The following is a 9,896-nucleotide window of genomic DNA, read 5'->3' as shown; positions in this document are numbered from 1 at the left end:
CAAAAAACGAACTCCAGCTGCGATAAAAGCGTCTAATTCAAGGTGGTATTTGTCGACTTCCCTCTAAACTACTACTTCATAACAAAGTTTCAAATTTCCCAACAAACTTCGCAAAGCGGGCGGCCAAAGTAAACTGAAATCAACTGTAAAACATCTCGTTCAAAAAAAATCTCGTTCGAAAATCTTTGTTGAACAGTTCTGACAGGAAACAAATACTCCAGGTGTACTGCGCTTTAAAGAACTTTCCCGAAGAAAGTGGTTTTTGATTTTATGCGTTTATTACTTCGTTTATTATAGTACTTTTCGTTCAATGTCTATATGGAAACGTGGCTTTTTCGAGAAAAACAAGGGTATCGTGTTACGTTCGTTTTTAAAAAACAAAGGTCTCATGTTACAAAAGTGAGAAAAACAACAATATCATGTTTCAGTGATTGGCAAAAAGCCAAAAGTATTCCGTAACAAACAAAAGTAACACGTTACGGTTGCTACAAAGCTAGCAACAAAATAACCGCTTAAACAGAATAAGAACGTGCCATTTTGTGACATTTTGATAATTGAATTAGTTTTTGTTTTTCAATTAAATGATGAAAATTTACGTATTAAATAAAACAGTTCTGATGTATCAAAATGCACTTCTCAAACTCATTAATAATTCATCAAGTTAAAACAAAGAAAATTATAACCGTGACGGTGGTTTGGAAACCCGATCTTAATTAGCATAGATTTTTACGATTTTATTTCTCCGTTTACTCCGTAGTTTTTGTTTCGATTGAGAAGATATATCAAACACTCGAGACAGTGTTTCATCGGCTATCCAAACACCTCGAATTTCGTCAAAAATACTCCGCTGCGCGTCGTATTTTCAACTCTCTTCTCGGTGTTTGGATATCCCGATGAAACACTGCCTCTCGTGTTTGATATATTACGTAAAAGGTATTTTGTTTGCAAGCAAATATTGTGCAAAAAAGTGACTCCGTGGGCCGCCATACACAAATAGTTCAACCCATGGCATAAACCATCCCAACAGGACAATAACCCAGTTTCACCCCAAGCCACTCCATAAATTGAAAAAATAACTCCTGCACGCTTAGCGTGCCTATGTTTTCCTTCGTCTGTCTTATGGTTGGGACGTTTTGTGCAAGCTTACACAACACACTATCCGACGAATTATTCAAATCACGTGACGTTCCATGCTGGGTTGAAGGGCAGGTAAACATGGCGCGGGAGTCGCAAATTCAAATCTTTCATGCTCATCGTGACTGACAAGGTTGAAAGATAGCTTGTTGGACATGAAATCTTCTAGCAATGGATGTAGTTATCAAACAGGTAAGCTCTACCATGAGTTAATACAAAGAAGACAAACATGCGAGCGAAGACCATACAGCAGCACAAAAAGTGTAAAAGCGTGCACGGCCTGGCCGGCGGCCGGAAGGGCAGCAAAAATCTATTAACACCGCCTCACGATCTGGGAAAATAGCTTTTGCATCTTTGCTTGGAGTTACGTACAGTCGTGTGCTTTTTGTGCGTTATGACTCTCAAGATTTATGTAAATAATAATTAGAAAGTAGAGAAAACGATCTTTTGTATATATTTGAGCATATAGTTTTGAGCCAAAAACAATAGAGCTTTATTGTAAGCTTACTGTTTTATGTTAACATCCGATGGTACACTCTTGTCTTCCGTGGATCAGAAGAGTAGTGGTAAGCTTATTAAATTTCAGTGTGAAATTAAGTATATGATTATTTTACATACATGTACAGCAAACAGATGAAAAGTCGAAAAATAAATTTGATCTCCGGATCCCTGGTGACACAGGCAAAAATTGTTTGAAATTTCGTTTTACCAGTATAAAGTAAAACAATCAAATTTGCTTATATTAAGTTTATATTTTTACCTTTCATACCTAAAATTGCTTTACTATTTTGCTTTTTCCAAAAATAATAAAATTTTGTATTTTATTAAAGAGAGATACTTGTAAATGTCAAGAAAATTATCTGCACCACTTTGTTTGTCTAGGAAAATCCAGAGTTCTCAGAGAACTGCCTAGAATCAGTAATCACTCAGTTAACCATGACTTAAAAAATCGTATGTTGACCACTATTTATAGATCTCTCTTGTGTAATGCTACTACAAATAGTCCTTTAGATCCTGAAAGTGTTTGTATATACAAAACATAAGAGCAAGACTATCATTTGCCCAAGAGGTGTGTGGTGAAGATTTATGAAAGTTTTACAATAACAAACTGTAAAACGCAGTTAATGGATCGTGACGTATTACACGTTACGGTCAGTCAAGGTCAACAATGCATGCATGCTGGCTATGTAATTCTACTGTGTTGCAACACTGTCTCATTTTTATTTCTTTCGCTTAATGCGGTTGGCTAAGGCCTTCAATGTTTCACAATGTTATCTCGTGATGCCTAGTTGCTTTACAGTACGTATTTTACTATTGGTTGTACATTATACCTCATGTGTCTGTTAAGTTTATACCTTTGATGTAACACTTCATTCTCCTCGTGGTAGCATTGTAATAGTATCACAATTATTTCGTTTCAATCGTTGTAAGTTTTTTCCCACCCTCCCACCCCTTTTTTGTGGGAGACTTCTTGTTTTTGTTACAATAAATTTGGGACACTTCCCCTTTTGCGGTTCTCGGTTAAGTCTTGGTAGCGACTTCCCCCAAGCCTTTTGGCTTTGTTTTTGCTTGTGTTTGTTATTTCTTTGCCTGCCAATACTCTTGTCCGATCCAGCACTAGCTTATGGTGCTGGGGAGATAAGTGAGGCTTTTAAGGGCACACGATATGTATCGACCTGCCAATACTCTTGTTCTGCCTGTCAGCGTAGTCCTGGGGAGACAAGTGAGGCTTTAAAAGGTCACGCAATTTTAGTCGCTTGTCACGCCAACCGCAGGGTATGTGTCCCCCATTACGCCAAACTTTGTGTTGTGTGTTTTGATTTATTACATAAGATATTTTGATGCGGAACAGAGACATTAACAAGATTTACGAGAGTCGATTTGCATTATGTTTTTAGACAAGAGGCTATATTAAACTATTTGGCTTTGAGGACAGAAAATGTGTTTGTATTCTGAAGAACATTCAGAAGTTACTAAGTGTACACAGGCTTTTAGCCAGGATTTAAAAAGTGGGAGTCCAAAATTTTTATAAGGCCTGAAATTGTCCTCATAGGAGGGCCTGAGGAGCATGCAAGGTGTTTTTCTGCAGTTATGAGTGCAAAGTTATCTAAATATTTCCAAATTTGCTAATATATAGATTTAGGCAAGCCTAAAAGCGGAGCTCCCCATTTATTTAATTTTCACTGGAGTTTACATATAGGGTCATTCAAAGCTTTAATGTATACGCTGGCCCATAGGTGTAAGGCAAAATTAAATCGATCATGGTTGAAATGAATGTCTTTATATGGTACAACAAAAATAAAAATGTCAAGAACAACTCATGGCCTAAAAACTATTTAAGAGTTAATTCTCTCTATTTAAGAGTTAATCCTCTTATCTTTTTGCTTTATACAAAAGATACGTCAATATATTTTGTGAAAAATATTCCCTTCTCGCTTTTCTTGTCTTAACATCTGTGCACTCAAATGGGTTACTCACGTACGCAAATAATAACAAATCGTTGTTCATTTTTTAGCTTTTTTATTTCCTACCATGTTCACAGTTTAAACAAATTTTAACGTACACTAAACCATCTCCATTCAGTATAGTCATTCAGTGTAAAAGTGAGCTTCACTGAAGCAAAAAAAAACCACTTTAAGGAAAATATTATTCAGTTTATATTCATAGTTCGCGCTCTCGATCTAGATGGGGTAAACATGATTTTCAGAACAAGTTTAGTTTTTTTGCTCGAGGTTTCTGCTTTGTCGTCGTTCAGCACTTCAAAAAACGTCACTTATACTGTATGAATTTCTTCTGCCGAGAGAATTTACGGCTTAAAGTCGAAATAAACTTACAGCAATATGAAATAAACTCTCATCTGACAGAACATCACTTCAAGGGACTCGAAATCGACTTTATACGGCCGAAAAAAATCAACTTACCATCAGTTACGCCAATAAATAATCAGTAAATCCAGTAAACTCAGCGGAACAAAAACAAAATGAGCTGACATGTAAGCATAAATGTATTACATATTGAAGCGACTGAAAGCGGCAAAGTATTTACTGAAAGATCTAAACCTTGCCGACACTGGCGGAATCTCTCGAAACTGCGTTCAGAAAGTAAAAACGTTTTCTGTCATAAAATCAGCTCAGCAATTCAGTACAGGTCGTTACCTTGCATCAGAGTCCTGTCTCTTTCTTCAGCGGACATGATCCATGCAGTAGTTAGCTTCGTTTCAACACAAAGTTATTGTATTCTTGATGATGCATGACAGCCGCAGATTCAACCGCAAACAACAGAAAGAAAGCAAACTAGACTTGCACAAGGAAAATCATTCGCAATTATTTCGGATCTCCTCGTAATCCTTTTTCGTTCTCCACAATTTCATGGAATACACTGTAGATGACTTTTTAGGTCATTGTGCGAGAAATATTTTGGTACGAAAGTTCTCCTTTTACTGGCGAATTCATTCAGCCTACATGTACACAGTGAACACCGCACAACAAATTTTCCCACGTTTTCAAATCATAACTTCGTTTAGATCTAACTGAAACGTCCACATCATCCAGTCGATAGAAGATAAAGGACCATAAAGTCAATTGCTCGTTTTACGGTTACGGAAAATGAATGCGACAAAAGACCAATAAAAATTAAAATTTAACAGTGTAGCAATCGAGCGAGAGCCACATTTTTTTGCGTAAAGGTGCATAGAGGCTTCGATACACTCACACATAAAAAAAAGACAAACATAAAAGAGCAGTTGGATAATAAATCTCTCAGATGTTTTGCTGTGTAGTGTCAATGAGTAATTTTCCCCGTTGTCCATATCTTTCTTGCCCCTAATCCTCGTTTAAGACCTTTAAAAATCTCGGATGACCATGCATATGGCCGCCATGTTGCACGACGTACGTCGTACGACACACGCGCCCGCGGACCATGCCGCTAGCCACAATGACCATGAAAACTCAGCTACATGGTTCCTCTACTTGTAATTTTCTATGGCTATGGGGCTACGCTCTAAGGAGCTCCGCTAAAAAAAACCTCTGTATACAGTTATTCATATTTAATTTTCTCTGAAAAGTGGCCGTCCATAGGACTCCTGGACTCCCACCTGGCTAAAAGCCTGAGTGTACATGTACCTCTAGAAATATAAGCATTGTATAAATATCTAGTAATAATCACAGATAAGTGGAGTGCGTTCGAGTCAATTTTGTGTGCCTTTAATCCGCTGGCTTTACGCGATTGACCTACGCAATTCGCTTGCATGTGTCTTAATCACACGTAATGGAATGACGCAATAGCCGCCGAGACTGAAAACAATTCAGTTGAGTTACAGTGTGGCACACATGCCCCTGAGCTAAGTAACTCAGTAGATTTCTTTTGTAGCACAATTGCTGCCGAGATAAACAACTCGCTAGATTTATTTTGTGGCACACTTGAAGCCGATATAAACAATTGGGTAGATATGTTTTGAGACACACTTGCCACCAACTCGGTAGATTTATTTAATTATGACCACAGGCTGCGATGTGGTCATGTTGCTTAATGACTGCTGAGTACAGTGTATAATGGCTGATCAGGATGCACTTTCTTTGAAATGACTAACCCAAACAGCATTAATTATCGAAGGCGAGAAGGTTGAAATACAAGTTGTAAAATCAGTGAATAACAGAAGATAGAAGATGATGGTGAACACTTTGGGTCCTCAGATAGGACTTCAAAATAAAGAATCCAAGTGAAGTTTGAAAAGTCAATGTCATATGATTGTTGCCGTTGTTGTTGCTGGAAACAACCAACTTGCTCCACAATGGTATTCATAACAGGGGTTGTTTCCAGTCATTCTTTTTCACAGTAGTGACTTATGCTCTTGTCGGTAATAACAGGGTGTTGGTAATAGCCAGGTGCTTGCAAGGCGGGACTCAGCGGGAGTTTTTCTGTAATTTGTGTTTTGTCGGGACAGATCTTGCCATTAAGCTGGAAGAGCATGTTAAGTAATGGTCCGCGTAAAAACTATAGTGAAATCAGCAGGATTCCGGCAGCGGTAGCCGTTATTTCCAGCCGCGAAAAAACGTGTTAATAAGCTTTGATGAAGCTTTCTCATTGGATAAAAGGATATAAGCGCGAAATTCAAATGGTTTCATGAAAATTACAAAAGCGTAGAATTCAATAAAGGCGTTCAAATTCGCTGAATAGTTTATTTAAACAAAGATCTTTATGGTCGCAAAGTTTAAGAAAAATCGTATGTGGGGAACCCTGGGTTTTTGAGGATGATGCGACCGAAAGCGATATTTTGCCTTGCTTTCGTCGTAATTTTGACAGTTACGTCAATTATTTACTCACACTTCATTGTTTCAATCAATTTCGCGGCATCTATTTTGGATCTGGTTTGACACAGAACCACGCTGACAAACACTGTGAAATTTTGACTACGTAGTTCATAAATGTAGTCCATTATCTAGCAGTTACTTTACAAGCTTTTTAAATGGTTTTGATCTTAATCTTCGAACATTCTTCCCGATGCTAAAACGTAAAGCTTAAAATACCAAGAATGGTTATGTGAAAAGTTCCGAAAAAAAATCAACACGAGACCGCATTGCAACATGAAGAGGAATCACGTACTAGGTGACCCTTCGCGTCCGCAACAGTTCAAGGGTAACTATACTCAACGCATCGGCCATCCCCGCTCGATAAACACAGAAGATACACAGCAAATATGTTTTTTTTCAAGTTTTATTTTGAAGCAAGACTAAAATTATTCAGACGAGTAACAATTTTCTGTGCATTAGAAATCTCATATCACGCTTTGGCTTTGGCCCGATTTGGTTTATACTGCGGTGATCCCGCAAAATAAAAACAAAATTTACTAACCTGTGCAGTTGTTCGATAGATGTATTAACGAGTTGAACCTCTAAATCCGAAAATGTGTGCATGCGGTACACAAAGGTTTCACTTCCGATCATCGTGTATTCCATCACATTGCCCTTGATTGAACATATAAAACATTGAATTTGCGATCGGACCCTTTCGCAGCATGAACGACGACTTCGGGATCACCAAAACCATGATGAGAATGAAAAATATGACAGTACACTGATGCAAAAGGCATCTTCCACCAGAACTGCTCACGGACTACGAAAAGACAAGGAAATTTGAACGAATATGCTAAACTGTGGCGAAGAAATGGACGCGAACTAATCAAATCCAAGATGGCGACTACAGATCCAGCACATGCTCTTCTGCCGTTACCATGGTTCCCCACATAGGATCGTGACGAAAATTTTGTGACAGAAAGAACAATAGGTATATTCCATATTTGGCTCGTAATGGTACACTTTATCCTTATTTTTGGCCTATTTAACACTATTTTTCGTATTTCAGCCAATCACGTAGCGGTATTTTAATTATTTATAGACCGGACGTGCTCCTGCTGCGTTGCCGCAGAACACTATCGTTCTTACACGGATCATTACTTAAAGTGGTTTGAAAATAATGTTATATTCGTACCAAAAACAGAATTAAAAAAATTAATTTGATACATGTACATGTACATGTATGTATTTTATGGCATGCACTAACAAAATTACTTCTTCTGGCAGAGCAGGGCTTGAGTGTAAACATTTTCAATTTTTTTCTTCCATTAAAGGAAAAAGATGATGATGGCTTTGGTAGATCTGGTAGCTGGCTGGATTTGCCAACTGATGCAAGGACCTGTGAATGGTGTTCTGCACCTGATTATATGAGAAATCAGCTTCCAAAATATGTCAATGTGACATTGGATAAGTGGCCCCCAGATTTATTGTTAGATCTCTGCTACTGTTATGACTGTGTTCAAGAGTATCATAGACTTCAGGAAGAATTGAATGATGAAAGTAAAAAGGTATGTATGTACACTTGTACTTTATTTTACTACCTTTGTTTTATGTGCGGTACCAGAATATATCCATATACATTGTACCCACCTCATGAAAGGGCACTGGAAATTCAGACAGGGTGTTAAATGTAATGCCCTGGACTGGATAGTTATAAAGTTAACATTGTTTGATGAAGCCTCACAGGTAATAATATAATTGAATTGACTGACGGAAGCTGGTATCTTTGATTATACCAACATTGACAACAGAACAGTCTGAAGTGTTTTTTTATCAATGCTGTGTCACTGTGCAAAATAATTATTTTGGAATAAACTCTCAAGGCTGTGCTCTAAGAAAAATTACAAGGGACGCAAAGGTTCCAAACTATGAGATCCAGGGTGCCCAGCATAAAGCTTATATGAACGAAATAAGATTATCTGGTCGCCCAAAGGCGAAAGTTAGTCGCCTGAGGCACCCGGGCACCCTTAGAGCACAGCCCTGAACTCTACTCATAACTATGTTCTTTTCAGCTTCTGCATTTGCTGGATATTGGCAGGCTAGCAAAGACAATAACAAATGCCTTGGACAATGTTGGTGAAAGAAATGAGTTGCAGGTATGTCTTTACCAGAATCAGAGTGTATTTTTTTCCCTGGTATTTGCATTCGCTCACTTTCTGCCTGTCAGCCAAACCTTTATTTTTTGTAGTGAAATTTTACTTCTACTAAAATCCAAGGAAAACATGACGTCTTTCTTTTCAGTACTTTACTTTAATTTAATAATAATTATTACATATTATACGACTTTAATTGTAATACCTTCAATCTTGAATTGAGTGTTTTGAAAAAAAAATTAGCTTGAGGCAAAATTTCAAAAGTCAAATGTGAAAAGAGTGTGTAGAGGCACAGCTATCGTTTACCAATGAACAAATGAGTCAACTTTCTAATATTATTTTTGTTCCAGTTTCTAGGTTTTGTTTAAGTAAATGACTTTAAACAGACTTAAAACAGACATGTATTTATTGTGGATAGGTTAGGTTTACTATCTCAGACTAGCTGGTGTCACATTACTTTGACTCTCTATAAGCTGGACACCTCTCTAAGGGGGTGATCACATGATAGGAGGGTGACTTTAACACTGGTGTAAGTTCATCCTGGTTCCCTCTTGTGGCTCTGTGTTTGTTTACATGATACAACCACAGAGTGTTATACCAGAGTGAGTCATACCAGTATGAGTTCACCCTGGTTACTGAACAACAACGAGATTTCCATCCCAGTAAGAAAATTATTTTGAGATTTTCATTCCATTACGAAAATTCATTTCAGTGTCATGTAAACGCAGTATGAATTCAGCTGATGACCTTTTGTTTCATACTCCTTTTTACAGCAGTATAAAACTCACACCCTACTAAAACAGTTTATGTAAACACAGTACATGTGTGACTTTTGCGCTGGTATTGTGTAAACACCCTGTATGATGGGGGTTCTAGGGTCCTGAATGGGATATACACACTGTGGATTTTTTAGGGGGATGGTTTGGTGGTGGGTCCACCTTGTAGGGGAGATAAAATAAATTGGGGCCAGTCCAAACCATGTCCATCTTAAGATGGATTTGACTGTATGTTTACATTAATTTTGTTCTTTGAAGGAGGTTGCCACCAAGCTCCAAGTTCCCCTCCTGGAAATCTTAAGATTCCCTTATCTTTTGCACGAGGAGCGCCTGGCAGACCTGTTTAAAAGAGGACTTATAGCTTTGAATGTGTGTGACTGTCCACTAAAGCTGGAAGGATTTGAAGAAAAAATACCTGGCTCATACTTACTATTAGTCCATCCTGACCCAGAGGTACAGTTGAGTATGTTAAACATATCATGTATCCTTTTATGAATTGTACACAGTGGTGTAACGAGTCTTTAATTAGCTATGTTGTAAAG

At 37.8% G+C, this 9,896-nt stretch overlaps 1 protein-coding gene across 1 annotated transcript in view; it reads left to right on the top strand.

The window, feature by feature from the left end:
* Positions 1 to 1,191: 1,191 nt before the first annotated feature.
* The window catches only part of LOC144643748 (uncharacterized), a 41,499-nt gene continuing 32,794 nt past the window's right edge, over positions 1,192 to 9,896 (top strand). The window contains exons 1-4 of the mRNA XM_078503085.1: positions 1,192 to 1,326; positions 7,760 to 7,993; positions 8,498 to 8,581; positions 9,613 to 9,807. Of these exons, the coding sequence (XP_078359211.1) occupies positions 1,306 to 1,326; positions 7,760 to 7,993; positions 8,498 to 8,581; positions 9,613 to 9,807 (534 nt within the window). The 5' untranslated portion in view covers positions 1,192 to 1,305. The remainder of the gene's footprint in view (positions 1,327 to 7,759; positions 7,994 to 8,497; positions 8,582 to 9,612; positions 9,808 to 9,896) is intronic.

The sequence above is a fragment of the Oculina patagonica genome, chromosome 2 (assembly GCF_052425735.1).
Source record: "Oculina patagonica isolate OP01 chromosome 2, crgOcupat, whole genome shotgun sequence".
Classification (NCBI taxonomy): Eukaryota; Metazoa; Cnidaria; class Anthozoa; order Scleractinia; family Oculinidae; genus Oculina; species Oculina patagonica.
The sequence above is the reverse complement of the archived record's forward strand: the minus strand, read 5'-3'. Positions and strand labels throughout refer to the sequence as shown.